The sequence below is a fragment of the Panicum virgatum genome, chromosome 2K, assembly GCF_016808335.1.
Source record: "Panicum virgatum strain AP13 chromosome 2K, P.virgatum_v5, whole genome shotgun sequence".
In the NCBI taxonomy this organism is placed as follows: Eukaryota; Viridiplantae; Streptophyta; class Magnoliopsida; order Poales; family Poaceae; genus Panicum; species Panicum virgatum.
Genome location: NC_053137.1, coordinates 38,114,622 through 38,130,936, shown reverse-complemented (window position 1 = coordinate 38,130,936; position 16,315 = coordinate 38,114,622). Strand labels below are relative to the sequence as shown.

Genomic DNA, 16,315 nt, shown 5'->3' with positions numbered 1-16,315 from the left:
GGCCACACGGCAGTGGTCGAGTCCCTCTGCAGTTACTGCAGAGGAGACTCATCCAACCCCAAGGCCTCATTCGGTTGCATCGGAATGGCCCGTTCCAGGGCCTATTCCAGGTGGATTGCTGCGGCCCGTTTTTAATTCTGATGTGAATTGGAATGATCGTTCGTTTTGGCCTGGCCTGGAAACAAAACTGGCCCGTTTTGACATTTCCCCACACTCCACGGCCCGGATTGGAGCCCGTGTCTTGCCTTCCGGATCGGATCCTGAGCCCTCGTGAGCGGCGGCTGGGAACGAGGCGACGGCGCGGCGTGAGGGGAGGTGACGGCGCAGCACAAGGCGACGGCGACCGCTCCGCCGCTTTCTCGCCGGTAACGCATCGCTCTCGTCTTCCTTGCCCTCATCTCTCCCCGTTGCTAGGGTTCTTGATTTGGTAGGGTCCGATTATGGTAGAGTTCTCCGGCGCTGTGCCCGGCCGCCGCGTTGCTGCCGGCTTCGCCTTGGCCTGCTGCGCCGCGGGCGGGGTGGAGGCGCGGATCTGGGCCAGCGGTTGCCGAGTGAGCACGCGGTGCGGCGCGAGCGCTTGTGCGGGCGGTGCACCGGCGTGAGCTGGACGTGGTGGGCTGAGGGGAGGTGAGCTGGGGTTATGGAAGCAGGCGGCGGGGCCCGCCTTTGCGACGATGTGATCCTGCGAACCAGCTGAGCCTGAGCTCACCGAGAAGCTAGTACTCCTTAGCCTACACAGTAGGCAGTACACGCCACGCCATCTGGTTGCCATCAGTCTACAGGCAAATTTCTGAACACACTGAAATTTTCTGAGCTACAGCACATTGGAATTGGATTGGCCCTATCCATTCTTGCGATTGTATCTGCAGGGCTTGTTGAGTTGAAGCGTTTAGATGTTGCTAGGGATGACCTGAACGAAGGCCATCTCGACTGGTTCTTTTCATTGATTGCAGCGACAGGCTTTGTTAATTTTGTGGTTTTTCGTTGGTTGTGCTTCAAGATACAGATATAAGAAAGCCCAGTAACTAAATTATAATGTATAGTCAATTCCAGTAGTTTATGTCTGCTTTTTTTTAATCAAGCTCTGGAGTTCTTGCAGTGTAGTTTATGCCTGCTTTTTTTTTATCAAGCTCTGGAGTTCCTGCAGTACTTTGGGCACTTGTTCTGTTTAGTGCTGCAATATTAATTACTTCTTGTTACTTGATATTAATATGATATTTGTTTTGAGAGCTTCGGTTCAGTTCAAATTTTAAATTTCAACAGCTCATTGTGGGTTTAATCCCCTGGTCCTTGAAGTGTCACTTTCATGCTCTGGTGATGCTACTGTTGATTCCGTTATCTAATCATTGCTTGCTCGCTTTGGCTGGCCAATTGAGTAGTTGATTAGCTTGATGTGAAATTGAACTTGAGCTCCTGTGTTTAGCTCGATCATAACTATTTAGCCTGGCTAGTTTGCTTGCTGTTTGTTTCATGCATGTGCTGTGCTGGTTACCTGCGGTAACTAAGAACATATCTATTTTTTACTTGTAGATCCCTCCAGCACCGGTTAGAGTTGGAGAAGGTGAAGCTCCACCTTCTTGGGATCCGGTACCAACTCCAAAAGGTACAGAATTCTGTCTATGTATACATGGTCTGCTTTTGTTCTTGTTACTCATCTGCTTTAGTTCTATGGTTACAACATGGTTCATAATATTATATGAACCAGATTGCTTGTGAATTGTAAAAAGGAAGTCCTGACTGTGTAGTTGTGTTACAGGTAAGTGAAGGAACATATTTAGCTATTTACAAATTCTTCTGAATTTGCAACAGCTACATTTATGTAGATATGCCATGCAACATGTGTTACTGTTGTCCAACCCATAGTCACAAAGTTCCTGGGTCGACCGGGTCGAGGAACGGGGTCGAGGGTCGAGGGTCGTCACTTTATAAAATTATGGTACGAAGGGGGTATACATCTATGGAACGATAAATTATTATGTGGGACGCAACCCCGATTCATCGGGGTCGATATCTTCGGGTCGATAAAGACAAAAACTATATATATGCTACTAATGAAGAAACTAATCTGCACAAGCATATAAGAAACATATAAAAGAGTACATTTAGACCATGCTACACGTACTCAGCTCATTGTCTAACAAAAACCACACCAATCCACTGTCCTTAACCTCCTTATCCCAATTAAATCTGCTAGCAATGGGGCTGTGACCCCTTTCAATCCGGGACACGATCCAACCTTGAATGGGACACTGACCCTCTTCGACCCCGACCCTCGAATCGGAACGACGTTCCCGGGTCGAGGGACGAGGCATCGACCCCGAATTCTGTGACTATGGTCCAACCTTTGTGCTATTATTAACACTTTCCCCACCTCTCGTTGTCGTCGTCTCCCCCCACCTCTCTCCGCAGGTTTCGCCCCAACGGACATCAACCGACCGCTCCGTCAGCTGGTAAGGATGTCCTGGCTCGATTGATGTCGATGTTCCTTCTCTTCCATAATCTGTTCCCCGCTGCGAGTTCTCGAATTCAAACCTTCGATCCCGCCAAATTTGTTGCGGATTTATGTGCTGCGTCGCGGAATGCCCAGTTTAATCGGTCTATTTTCCAGGAATTTTGATCAAGGTTTTTCTAGGGTTTATCTGATGCTCGTTCATTCCTGCATGTCATGCACGAATGGAATCTAACTGCGTGATTTGATCTCAGTTTACTGTGCACTTTCAACTCAGGTACGGGCCTCAGGATGCAATCTTTGCTCCGGAATGTCTGCCGAGCTGGAAGCCGTGGAGCTGCTGCGAGGCTCCTGGAATTTGCTGCTCCTGTAGCCACACAGCCAGCAGCTACACAGTCATCCTCAGCCATCCAATACCTAAGGCCTTATGGATTCAGTCGTCCAATTGGGGTAGGATTCTGATTAGAGATACACGCTGTGGGGATTCCCCTCTCCCCCTGTTCGTCTAATTTGTCAGTATCCATTATATGTGTTCAATTTGCCTGTGTGCAGAGTCAGATCATTCCCAGTGATGGTGTTCCTGCTGCCTCTGGTTTCTGTGCGAGAGCTCTTCCGATGAGGGGTTTCTCCACAGTGGGAAATGCTGAGGTTGCTTCAGACGATGAGGATTCCAGCTCTCCAGCGGTTGTGCACCCCCCACGGATTAAGTTCAAGAGGCTCGACAAGACTGCCAGGCACATCATGAATGTAAGCTTAGTGTTACTTGCAGGAACTACATAACATCCAGTGACAGTAATGTTACCACAAAAACGTAAATCATCTTATTAGTATTTGTTTTTTGAATTTGCAGATCTTGAACAAAGAGGCAGTTGAAAAGGTCCGCTCTGACAGGGAGATTCCTGACGTACAACCTGGATGTATCATTCAAATGAGATTGGTATAGCAACGTGCATTCCTGCTTTAGTGCTATCTGGACATGCTTGTGGTACTGATCCTGTGCATTAAACAGCAAGTTCCTGAGAACAAACGGCGAGAATCTACATTGAAAGGGATTGTGATAGGAAGGCGTAATGCTGGGATCAATACAACTTTCAGACTTCGTAGATTGGTAGCTGGTATTGGAGTTGAGTCTGTCTTTCCACTGTAAGTGAAACCACACATGTCCTCCTCTACTCCATTTTGATTTAGGGAAAATTGGATGTGTACCACTAAAAGGTCTCATCTTTTGCTATATACCATTAAAAGAATCATCTCTAGCTATGTAGCATTGAAAGATCACATTTCTTTGAAATTTACCACTCCCGTTAGTTCCGTTAGTTTTTCTAACGGTTGACTGGCTTCTAAGCCAAGCGACGTTCAGCGCACGCCAGAGGTGAGCACCGCAATGGTTTCAGCGCCGCAGCCCAACGCAGCGCCGAGCCGCCCAAGCTTCTTCGATCTCCATGGCCGTTGGGGTGGACCGCATCAGCAACCTCCCGGAGTGCATCCTCCACATCTCACGCTGCTGCCGGCGCAGGACACGGTGCGCACATCCTTGCTTGCCAGGAGCAGCTGGCGCCACCGCGGGTTGTCCGCGCCCGGCGTCCGCTTCCTCGCACCGGCGGCTGGGCCGGCGGCGTCGAGAGCTTCGACTCCTTCGTCAACGCCCTGCTGGCGCGTCGACGCCGTGGCGCGCCGCCCATAGAATCGTGCGACTTCGAATCTTCAACCTCCGTCTCCATCTGGATCTCGACTGGTCGTCCGACGAGGCCGCTGGGTCCGGGAGCTCCGGTTCCGGGCTCGCATCACGCCGAGCGGGTTCCTCTTCATGCTGGAGTAGGCCCGGCCCCTCTCCTCCCACTCTCCCAGCACCTCATGAGGCTGGAGCTCCTCGGCGTCCAGGGCAACGCCGCCGTTCTTGATCTCTCCGGATGCCCGGCGCTGGAGCATCTCAAGATGGAGAAATGCCATGTCTGCTCGTCGGAGACGCGGTCCTGTCATTGGAGTACCTGAGCATCAGACGCTGCAACTTCCATTCCAATTCCTGCACCGCCATGTCCTTCCCGAGCCTGATCACGTTCGATTTCGTCAACAGTGTAAGGGCTCACTTTCTCGGCACCAAAATCCAATTGGATGTTGGATAATGTCAAATCCAATCCCAGGAGTACTCACTTGGCCGCCCGTGGTGAAGCACGCCTACCCGCAGGTGCGCACTGGAGCTCGCCCGACTGGCCACGGCCGAGCCAGCAGGGGCGCGGCGGAGCTCTCTGCCGGCCGGCCGCGGCGGAGATCGAGTGGCTGCCCGCAGCGGAGCTCGCCGCCCGCCTGCACGGGCATCACCTTGCCCAAACTCGCTGCGCCTGCGGGCGGGTGTGCTCCACCACGGGCGGCCAGGTGAGCTCCGTCGCGGTCTAACGTCGCTTGGCTTAGAAGGCAGAGTCAGCTGTTAGAAAAACTAACGGGAGTGGTAAATTTCAAAGAAACGTGATCTTTCAATGCTACATAACTAGAGATGATTCTTTTAATGGTATATAGCAAAAGATATGATCTTTTAGTGGTACACATCCAATTTTCCCTTTGATTTATGATGAGCAGCTCCATTTTGAAGGGCAGGCCTGGTGCAGTTGGTTGAGCGCTTGCTCACCGAAGTGCCAGGTCGTTGGTTCGAGCGGCCTCTCCGCAGATTACTGTGGGGGTAAGGCTTGCCTGTATATTCCCTTCCCCAGACCCCACTCGAGTGGGAGCCTCTGGCATTGAGTCTGCCCTTTTTTATGAGCAGCTCCATTTTAATGTATGCTGCCTCGTTTTAGAACTTATCATGGTGAGGACTGAGATTGATGTACTTTCTGATTCTGTAATATCATTGTGCTGCCAGAATTAACTACTTGTTCATCAAATCTGACAGTCATTCAACAAACACTGAATGCCATGTTTTTAGCGGGCCATTTCACCATGTCTGTTAGGATGGTGGAAAAGGAAGTTCTTATTCTTTGTTTGTGCATAACCTTACAATTTTGTTACATACCTGATAAATTAAGGCCAGTGAAATATCTCTGTAATTCCTTCATGAGAGAGATAGCTGGATGTTTGCAAAACTTGAAAAACTGTACTCAGGTAGTGGCATGCTGGTATTTGCTGACTTCATAATATTCCTCATAGTTTCTCATTCACTGATGAGAATAAAGGAACTAACTTAATTGTGGTCCTTCCTTTTGTTTTGAATTTGTGAATACTATGTTCTGAACCATACTATGATACACACTGAGTTAATGTCTCTTATGTGAATGATTGTCTAGCAAAGAGCAGTAGGCACATATTGTTCCTTTTTCCAACTTGCAGAATGATTGACACAACTGCTTGTTCCATATTAGGTATTATCTTATTATAAATGGAGTCTGTAGTTTCATAAAAAAGCCATCCAGTTATGTTCAAATGTCAATTGTTCTGATTTCATAGCATCATCATTCTTCGCTCTATGGTTACTGCAGAAATAAATACATTGGAAGAATGATATCAGTAGTACCTGCTGTTGTAGCAAATAAGCAGCAAGGTCACTGGGGCCACTAAAGAATACTATTAACCGTATGCAAATATAGTATAGATACATTCAAAATACTTTTGGAGACAAATGGAGACATACTATTTTCAAAAGTTCATTTGAAATCATTCCAATAGATTGACACGCAATGTTTAAAGGTGTTCACTGTGCATAACCCAAACTGACAGTTATTTGTGACTAGAGGGAGTAGTTTCTGTGCCTTTTCTTCATTTATTCACAGGATCTTCAATTTGTAATATTCATAATAAGCACCAGTTGAAGGTAAACATGAAAGAATACAGTGCCATGAAGCTTTGCCAGCATATAGAAATTCTAGATCCTCGTCTGCTTGTATTAAATTCATTTTCCATTGTTTGAAGGGCAACCGACTTTATTACATTTCATAGCTTGAAGGGCAACCTGCCTTCGTTATGTATTGCTGTTTGAGTGTCTACCTGCCTTTCTCCTAAATAGCTATGAACTATTTTGCTTAGACTCTTTTCTTGATGCAACTTCTCTTTTTATTTCAGCTACTCACCAAACATCAAAGAAATCAAGATCTTGGACAGGAAGAAAGTCAGGAGAGCTAAGCTGTATTACCTGAGGGACAGGATGAACGCACTTAGAAAATGAGACAGATTTTAACTTGTTTTTAGGATTTTGTGCTGTGGATTTGCCTGGTTTCTGAAGATGCAGAAAATTGCAGTTTGAGAATCACACTTTTTTAGTCCAATTTTGGATGTGACAATTTGTAGTTCCCAAGAAGAAGTGCTAGTAGAGATAAGGCTTTGCGATTCAGAATTAACATATGTGGATCAGTCCTATCTTAGTTGCAGATGCTACTGTAGCCTCAGAGCAGAAATAATCTCGCCCAGATCTATACCTTCGCTTTATCTTCAAAAAAATGTAATTCTCTACCCTTTTCTTTTGCTCTGACATTCTTGTTACTACCAGTTTGTGGTTGATACAGCTCACCTTGTTGATGTCACTATCAGCAATTCTTTATCAATTCTGGAGTATTTGTTTCGCAAGGAAACTCAGTAGGTCTTGTATGCTCCTCTACCCCCACCCCCCAAACAAAGTGCAATTGTCCTCATCTAGTAGTACAGTACTCCCTTCCTTCCAAATTGTAGGTCGTTTGATTTTTTTCAACCCCAAGTTTGACCACTCGTCTTATTCAAAAATTTGTACAAAACATCGTTTTTTTTGTTGTGGCTTGCTTTATTAATACAAGTTCTTGAAGAATGGTTTAAATTTGACTAAGTTTGCATAAATTTTTTGAATAAGACGAGTGGTCAAATTTGGTGTCAAAAAAGTCAAACGACTTATAATTTGGAACGGAGGGAGTACAATTTTTTTCTGGTGAAGAAGTTCTTCAATTAGTGCCCATTTTTCTCCGTGGGTATTGCGCCAAGAGTCCATATAAGAATCTAATCTAAGGTGTCTCCTCAAAAGTCTGGATGTGGTTAGATCAAAACTGATAAATTCCATTGCTTTGTGCTCATGTTTTATCGTTCTAGCTCACATAGCCCTGAAATTGATAGTACTAATACACAAGGATTTTTTTTTTTTTGCAAAAAATACACAAGGTTCTTGCTCCCAAATTCTATCATTTTGTAATAGATCACCTCTAATAAAGCTTGGATTTGTGCTACGTGGGACATTCGGCAAACCTTGAAGTGATCTTTGTTTTAATAGAAAGATTGATCGATTCAGTTCTCTGGAAAGGCAAGGTACGAAGTCTAATGTGGAGGAAACATCTAAGGCGACTAGCACTAACCAAAACTTTCTTGCTGCTCCAGGGATGCTTTTTTCAGATGTCAAAAATGGGCTGGTCTTGTGATTCAAATTTGCGATGCCTCTTCTGGTCTAATCCCTTGGTCATTACATGGCCTAACGCCAAACTCGCGATCTCACTTGTTCTGCGTGATTTGATCTCAGTTTACTGTGCACCTTCAACTCAGGTATGGGCCTCAGGATGCAATCTTTGCTTCGGAATGTCTGCCGAGCCGGAAGCCGTGGAGCTGCCGCGAGGCACCTAGAATTTGCTGCTCCTGTAGCCACACAGCTTGCAGCTACAGTCATCCTCAGCCATCCAATACCTAAGGCCTTATGGATTCAGCCGTCCAATCGGGGTAGGATTCTGATTAAGAGATACACGCCCCTGTTAGTCTAATTTGTCAGTGTCCATTATGGTCTTGTTTGGCATGGCTCCAGCTCAGCTCCACTCTAAAACTCCAGCTGAAGCTAGTTTTGGCTGGAGTTGGAGCAGGCTGAATGGCATGTTTGGCATGAAGGGTGCCTCCAGCTTCAAAAAAGAGCATTGTGAGGGTGGATTGTCCTTTTTGCTCTTAGTTTGCGGGACCCACATGTCATACTCTACCCTTCCCTCTGTCTTCTTTCTCCTAAATCCACGCAGCCGCTGTCGCTCGGTGCCGGCGAGGAAGGAGGCGGCTGCTGCTCCGGCGAGCCCGCGAGGGGAGCGACGCTGAGGCGGCCTCCGCACGAGCGCCGTCCGGATTGCTCGCCGTGGCGGCCTCCGCACGCGCACTGTCTGCACGCGAGGAGGGAGGGCGGTGGCGTGATGGGGCTAGCGGGATCGACGGGGAGGGAAACGAGGGCGCCACCAGTGAGGAGGGCGCCGTTGGTGAAGGTGGAGCGCGCCACCAGCGACAGACGGTGGTGCCTGCGGGGAGGTCGGGGCCGGTGGGAAGGGAGGGGAGGGCAGGGGCCGGCGGTGAGGGCGGGTCTGGCGGGGAGGGCTCCATCGCGCGGGGACTCGAGACCGAGGGGAGGCCGCCGTGGGCGACGGCGGAGCGGGCCACCAGCAGCCGAGGGCGGCACCTACGGGGAGGGGAGGGCGGCGGCGGCGGCCCAGAGGAGATCCGCGAGAGTGGAGGTGCGACCGTGCGAGGGAGAAAGAAAAGAACGAACCATTTTTTGTGGAATGGGTGACATTGGTGGGTAATTTCAACCGAACTCCACGTGTAGGTCTATAATAGAAGTTTCTGGAGCTGCAAAAGACGTACTCCAAAACTTCAAGAAAAAATGAACTACAACTCCAGAGTTTTGGAGCTCTATGGAGTTTTGGAGTTGACCTGTTTGGCAAGAAAATTGTTTGGAGCTGCTGGAGTTTAGCTCCAGAGCCATGCCAAACAGGCCTATGTTCAATTTGTCTGTGTGCAGAGTCAGATCATTCCCGGTGATGGTGTTCCTGACGCCTCTGGTTTCTGTGCGAGAGCTCTTCTGATGAGGGGTTTCTCCACGGTGGAAAATGCTGAGGTTGCTTCAGAAGATGAGGGTTTTAGCTCTCTAGTGGTTGCGCACCGCCCACGAATTAAGTTCAAGAGGCTCGACAAGACTTCCAGGCACATCATGAATGTAAGCTTAGTGTTACTTGCAGGAACTATATAACATTCAGTGACAGTAATGTTACCACGAAAACGTAAAGCATCTTATTAGTATTTGTTTTTTTGAATTTGCAGATCTTGGACAAAGAGGCAGTTGAAAAGGTCTGCTCTGAGAGGGAGATTCCTAATGTATGACCTGGATGTATCATTAATTGTTGGTATATTTTGAGCTTCACGAAAGAATCCGCAAGCGCATGGATACCGTTGCAACTTTCACCTCAGAGTATTCCAAGGATTATCGAATCCTAGGGAACGTGAGGACACTATCTAAGGTTCGGGCTCATCCAAGGACACAACACCGGTAGAATCAAGGATAGAGAGGATTATTCAGAATCGGGATTTTAAGACAAGAAAACTCTACCTTAATTGTTTTCTTCGGGCTATCAACTTCGCCTGGATAAAACCAGAAGCTATGATAATAAGGCTACTATCGTGCACCCGAACATGGAGGATTACGATGGCACAAAACAGGGCTATCACTGGTGAAAGGGTAAATTCTAGTCTAGGCACCATACCTACACTGTCTGTTGAAGTTCAAAGTACTATTTACACCTTTCAAAGTACTATTTACACCTTTCTTTCTCTTTTGATGTGGCCTTGCCACAAATTCTGAACTTTTAGGCCTCCTTGACATGTTGACGATTTGGCATGAAGTAAAAGGTACCAGATTTTTCTTAGTGCACAAGTAAGCATCCACATAGGCCACAAGAGAGAGGTCAGACCAGCAGGATGACAGGATTGATGTCACAATGTAATTTGGCCAGCATTTGGTGCCATTTCCATGTCATGCCTATGGTTCGATGTCGTGTAGTCATATTGTGACTCCCATTTTCGACAACACAGTTGCTGTGCTTTTGATCATCGACGGCTCAATATGCCAACTACAGCGAGTGTCTCACTTCGACTGGATCACGTTTCTCAAAGGTTACATGATTTATAAAGAGAGGTTGTCAGTTTGATCTCTACAAGGAGCTCAGGTTGCTTCTAGTAGTTTGCTCAAGATTCTAAAACTAAAGGAATCGTTTACTTAATTCGGTTGATATGGTGTCTAATTATCTAGCATGAGAAATTACAAAAGTTAATCCAAGTGCTAGTGCTTGTAGGAGCACATAGCTTTTGGGAGAGCACAAACAGTGCCTACCTCGTTCGTGAAATAAAGGAGGATGTATAGAGAAATGCCACATGATCCCACTTTGCAAAAGTTGATAAGTGCTCCCACTGTTCTGTAGTTCCTACCAAGACACTGAGCTCTCCATCTTTTTGGCCTGTCTTCTAGATCTTTTCTACTTCTCATGGCTGATATTGGCAGCCATAATAACTGCTAGTTTTTTCTGAAAGTAGGTGTCTGTTTTCTTTTGTCTGAGAGTTGTTAAAGATCTGTTCTCCTTTAGGTTTCCAGATCTGTGGAAGGGTGGCCACACTACACTATGGTAAATTTATCCAAATGAATTATCCATTCAGATAAGATCTGTTAGTGTAAATGTGGTGCCATTTTTACTATTTATTTATATATATAAATGTTCACACTTGAAAGCTTATTTGGTAAAAAAAAAGGGAATGACAAAAGCTTCAAAATGGCGCTGCATAAGTTCATAGGTTGCATCATACTTACTATTTTCCCCTTATTCCTTAGATTATTATCGTTTGTTTTCTTTGTGAACAAACGTTTCCCTGTCATACCTTTTTTAAAGTTAAGATGTCCTTGCTCTTGTGTACTGCTATGGAAACAGAGATACACTTTACAACTACATGTTTATTTCATTTTGATTCAGCTCTTTGCAACACAATATAATTGACATTGACTTGCTATGGATAGAAAATTCTTAATATGCAATATTTCCACAAGCCTTACTTTTTTTAAAACTCTATATGGCACAAGAGAAGATGAAACTCATATGGCGCTATGGGAATCTAAAACTTATGGTAAAATTAAACCAAACCTGGCAAATTCAAAAGGAACTTAATGGAGGCTCAAGTCTGACCTAACTCTTAACTCCATTTTTGATATTCAGGAGCTGAAAGTTTATAAGACAATGAAAGTGGCAACTTGATCAAAATGCTTTCTTTTACATAAACAAAGCATAGAAGTTTCTGCGAGAACAAGCAAGTGAGAACCAGTTCTAAAATTTCTCATTTCTTGTTTCAAAATACTAATATATTCCAATTCAAAAGACAATCGTCACTTTTAGTGCTTGTTTGATTATAACTTAATATTTAGGATTTCTTTTGGATCATTACTTTTATAAAAAAATTGTTAAATCAACTTTAGATTTTAGGTGTGCTATACCGAAGAAAAATATGCTTCTAGTTAATTATGAAACATCTGGAACATAGACACGCATTGAGACCCTTAAGGGCCGTCAAACCTAACCCTAGTCAACATTATCACCACAATCAAATATAGATGAAAAATAAATTAGAAGTCCACCCCTAGGAAGTTAACTGCTGCAGGAGCAGAGATATGATTGACATGTATAGTCTATTTCATTTTAATTCGGCTTATTGCAACAGAGTGAAATTGTAATTTTCACTGGCTTGCTTTCTTTTTTTTAGATAAGGGACTGGCTTGCTTTCTAGGACTAGAAAATTCCTAGTCTTCCTGATTTTCGTAAGGCACAGGTGAAGTTTTTTTTTTGAAAGCTACAGGCCAAGTTAAACTCATGATCTCAATCTCATGGATATACTAAACCTAGACTTATTCATATAGCTCTAAACACTATCTTTCAATATCTTAGGTGTCGTCAGTATAGATAGTAGCAGAAGTTTGTGCGGAAATTAGGAGAGTCAAGCTGACAAAGAAATGCCTTCTACAGTTCAACAGAAATAGTTTGTATAAGTTTTTGTCAGACAAGCAGATGAGAACCAATTGTCATTCGTCGTTTCAAAAAGAATCCTTGTCATTCCAATTAAAAATTTAAACAACAGCCATAACCAATATATTTTGTTATAATTTGACGTCTTGGAGTGTTTGGACCTTTATTTTTAGAAACAACTATATTTTGTTGATTCACTTTTATAATTGAGGTCTTTTACGGTGTACAATACCACCACTTAGTCGTATATTGTATAGAGAAGATCTAACCCTTTGTTAGTAAGGGTAATCTAGTAATTAATACCTAATTATAATTGAGAGACAATTTTTTATATAATTTAGCAACCTAAAGCAAAGAGAATCTTCTTCTAGACAATTTATCATACAACACGAGCATAGACAAGCATTCAGAGTCTCAAGAGCCGTCAATCCAAATCTTAGTAAACATTATCACCAAACACATTAGAAAGTCCACCCCTAGGGGTTATAAAGAGGCACAAAGGATATCAGGAGCCATCAAATCGACATCTTAATAAACATCATCATCATCATTACGCATTTATGCATTAGTTTGAGCCAGTACAAAATCCCCTGCCTTTCTCTTTCACAGTCTGGCCCAATATTATTTCCCCTCTACCCTCAACTACCGGAGTACAACACCCTCCACCTCACACAATGCCAAGCACAACTTCGCTATTTCCCCATCCTTTAGGCTCTACCACCAGCAACAAGAAAACCAAAACATCTCTATCTCCTCCAAAATACACAATTAAGAGAGAGGCATCAAGCATACATCAATAGTGACACAAAGACCCTACATGATTGAAAAGAGCTTGATGCCTGTCTGCCTCCTTTCCTTCTGGCCCTACCACTATGTCATGTAACAACCACTTCTCTCTTGTAGAGCTAGAAGCACTGGTACATGTCTATTGGCTGCTGGTTCCATGTGCAGCTGGCACCAAGAAGATCATAGGAGCTGCTGGATGTGATGTTGTTCGCCATGGCTGGATTTGCAGGAGCACTTGCATTGGTGCAAGTGATGGTGTTCATGTAACAGAGGATCTCAGTCAGGGCACTCAGCCTGCTGTCCAGCTCCATCTTCTGGGTCTGCAGAACAGAGTTTTGTGCTTGCACTGCCACAAGGTTTTGGCTGGTTATGCTTAGTGCCAAGCTGAGCTGTTTGTTCTGGTCCTTCAGGTGTTTTACCTATTTTACCACACAATACCATACCTCTTAGCGATATGAATTTGACCTTTTCCTCTTTTTTAAGCAGGTACAATTTTGATGAAAAAATCGAAATATGGTTAGAGAAAATCATGATCTTAGATTTATTTATTTGTTGCTTTATTCTGTGAATTGGCTAGCAAGCAACAGATGATTTTGTGGGGCCTTTGGGGAAAGGCAGCACAATTATTGAGCTTGTTTGGCCAGATATTTCAAGTGGCCTTTGTTCACATCTGTTTTGCTTTTTCACCTGCACATGAGTGCAAGCCTACATGAATAAAAAAAAGAGTAATTACGACAATAGAACAAAATTGTTGGATCTATGCTTTCATCATGAACTACAAATAGACTTATGCTACAACATAAATAGCGCATGTATACCTGTGAGGTGAGGTCGTCAAGATGCTGCTGCTTTCGCAGCCTAGACCTCCGAGCCGACTCCCGGTTGGACTCCTTCCTGCGCTTCCTCCTCCTCTCCATCTGGGCCTGGAGGTCCAGGTCATCCTCCGACTTGGAGCTCCGGGTCCCTAAACTCGACCCAGACAAGGTCCCACTTGACATGGTCACGTCTCACCACCTCTTGTGTACTCTCAACTATTTCAGCTCTTATGTGTCACGTATACGTACCCCTTTGTTACTATCTTAATTATATCCTATAGAGAAAACTTAGTTAGTTGCAAAATTACAACTAACTACAGGGATGCTACTGAGAAGACATAGAACCAGTAGAGGAAGACGACGGAGAAGGACTGCACAAGGCGGGTGATGGTGGAGCCGACCATAAAACCAGAAAGGGGGAGCTCGGACAGGACGAGCAACAACATCTAATCAGATGCTGCGCGGCTTCTTTGCAAGTCTATCATCAAGAACAAGGATCAAAGTACTCTTCTTCAGTTAAAATTAGAATTTGTTTGTGTGTATATATATGTATGTGCGCGTCAAGAAAGGGCAGGTTCTTGCTCAAAATTTTTTTTTGGCAGAACTTCCCCTTGGAGAACTGATGGTGAGAGAGGAAAATTTTGTCAGAACCTCCCCTTGAAAATTGATGGTCAGCTCAGAAAATTTTGGCAGAACCTCCCCTTGGAAAAGTGAGTGGTCAGTGCAGAAAATTTCGGCAGAACCTCCCCTGGGAAATCTACGTTCACAAGAGGAAAATTTGACAGAACCTCCCCTTGAAAATCGATCTTTGGGACCAGAAATTCTGGCAGAACCTCTCCTTGGAACCAGGAAGTTTCAGAGAGAAAGGTTGGAATTTCAAGGAAAGGCTGGGCTGAGCTCGCAGCAGGTCAAGAGACTGAGGTGTGTCAGCAACAAGCCTTGCTGTTACTGAGCAGACTAGGGGAGCTGAAGGGCAGAACGTAGTGGTGGAAGGAAACCTAGCAAGGGAGGTGGGGAAGAGGGGAAAAGGGAATTGAAGCCTGGAGGAGGGGGCCATTTATAGCTGAAAATTGGGTGGTTTCAGAGAAGAAAAAAAATGGCAAAATGGACAGTTCTGGTGGAGGAGAAAAGGAGAAGGTAAAGTAGAGAGAGAGAGAGAGAGAGAGAGGTGTTTGGAATCTTCAGTGGCATGTGCTGGCAGTGGAAAGAATAAAAATTGTGGGCTGATATTCGTCGTCACTGGTTCGATTGATTGCTTGCGACATCTGTGGTTTCTGAATAGCCCATGGTAGTCCTGTACTTATTTTGAGCAGAAAGATTTGAAAATGATAAGTAATTGCGAGAGGGGTTATCTTGACTCTTCATCAGGGGTGGGAATACCCCCTAGCTAAAAGATTGCATCATCAAGTGTGAACATGGAGAAAACAAAGCTCCTCCTTCCATTTCATATTACGATTCCAAGAAGCCGTCTGATTCCTGAACTCGTTAGTGGGATCAGAGACCTCTAGTTGCGATTAATGAACTGAATCTGATCGGCAAGTGAAATTATGAGCGTCCTTTCTTCCCTTTTAAGTGCGCGCACGATCTACGCAAGCGATAATTCCTTTGAATTTGGGTTAGTACCTTAACAGTTTGTGCAAGATTTTTGTTTCAAGAGCGTGCCAGAAACGAAAGTAAGGAGGAAAAAAAATAGTCACTCAAAAAAACTGACAACGATTGAGATGCCTTCTATTCGTTCTTTGTAACGTGTTGTGCTACCAGCAGGTGATCAAAGTGAGCTTTTTGAGTGTGCTATGATACATAAATTTTTGAGAATATATTCTCGATGTTGGGATGGCTATCCTTATTGCCAGAAATATCACTCGCTAGTATTTCCAGAGTAGTTTTGTGTGAATTAATTAATACATAAATTCATAGAAACTATAATAAGAAACAACATAATAAGAGTTAACACTTGCCTGCATCTTCTTGTAATTGTAACTAATGGAAAATGGCTCTGAGCTATACAGTTTGTTGGACTTGAATTGACCTGGCGCCACTCCATGATGGCACCCAGCCATCAATTATTGTGTTGTGTTGACAACAACAGCATCAGCATGGCGTGTAGTCTCAACTAGAATCCAAGCAAAGAGTTCAGGAGAACTTTCGGTGAAGGATCGCTGAAAAGTCTGAGCTCAAACAAACCCATCCTCTTCGCGGACCATTTGCTGATAGCTGAACTTGCATCTGTGCGTTCTGATTAGCAGACTTTTGCGGCAGTGTTCAGTTAACTGCATCTTCGCATTCTTGAATGCTCCGGTAGTAGCTGCTTCTCCCCCCTTCTTGTTGCTACAGGAGTGAGAGGGCGAAAAGCAGGCGAGCGCCTTTTCCCCGCCGATCTGCCGGCTCCCTCCCCTCCGGCGGCCTTCGGCCGGCGGAGGCCGCCGGAGCGGGTAGGGGAGCCCGGCATTTTGGCGCGTGGAACTGTATAGCTGTAGATATTCTCTACTAGCTCGTTTATCGGCGATGGCGTGCGAGTTGTCGGC

The 16,315-nt window shown here is 44.9% G+C and overlaps 2 protein-coding genes across 8 annotated transcripts; one reads left to right on the top strand and one right to left on the bottom strand.

Annotated features, from left to right (window-relative positions):
• Window positions 1-209: 209 nt before the first annotated feature.
• On the top strand, window positions 210-6,975 carry LOC120675248 (50S ribosomal protein L19, chloroplastic-like). 6 transcript variants are annotated; one of them, XR_005675280.1, is made up of 9 exons: window positions 210-365; window positions 1,531-1,603; window positions 2,410-2,450; window positions 2,727-2,899; window positions 3,002-3,196; window positions 3,300-3,386; window positions 3,459-3,592; window positions 5,042-5,123; window positions 6,497-6,591. XR_005675280.1 is itself a non-coding variant. In XM_039956365.1 (8 exons), the coding sequence occupies exons 4-8, from the start codon at window positions 2,741-2,743 to the stop codon at window positions 6,597-6,599; spliced, it is 678 nt and encodes a 225-aa protein (XP_039812299.1). In that variant the 5' UTR covers window positions 211-365; window positions 1,531-1,603; window positions 2,410-2,450; window positions 2,727-2,740; the 3' UTR covers window positions 6,600-6,975. The 6 variants fall into 6 exon arrangements, 4 of the variants coding, with proteins under 4 accessions (XP_039812299.1, XP_039812314.1, XP_039812322.1 ...); XR_005675279.1 differs by having other exon boundaries at window positions 5,024-5,123; XM_039956365.1 differs by lacking the exon at window positions 5,042-5,123 and having other exon boundaries at window positions 211-365; window positions 6,497-6,975.
• Window positions 6,976-12,696: 5,721 nt separating this feature from the next.
• On the bottom strand, window positions 12,697-14,846 carry LOC120675236 (bZIP transcription factor 44-like). Of its 2 annotated transcripts, none has more exons than XM_039956353.1 (2): window positions 13,794-14,842; window positions 12,697-13,394 (listed from the first exon to the last, which is right to left on the bottom strand). In XM_039956353.1, the coding sequence occupies exons 1-2, from the start codon at window positions 13,971-13,973 to the stop codon at window positions 13,095-13,097; spliced, it is 480 nt and encodes a 159-aa protein (XP_039812287.1). In that variant the 5' UTR covers window positions 13,974-14,842; the 3' UTR covers window positions 12,697-13,094. The 2 variants fall into 2 exon arrangements, 1 of the variants encoding a protein (XP_039812287.1); XR_005675273.1 differs by having other exon boundaries at window positions 12,698-13,680; window positions 13,794-14,846.
• Window positions 14,847-16,315: the final 1,469 nt, after the last annotated feature.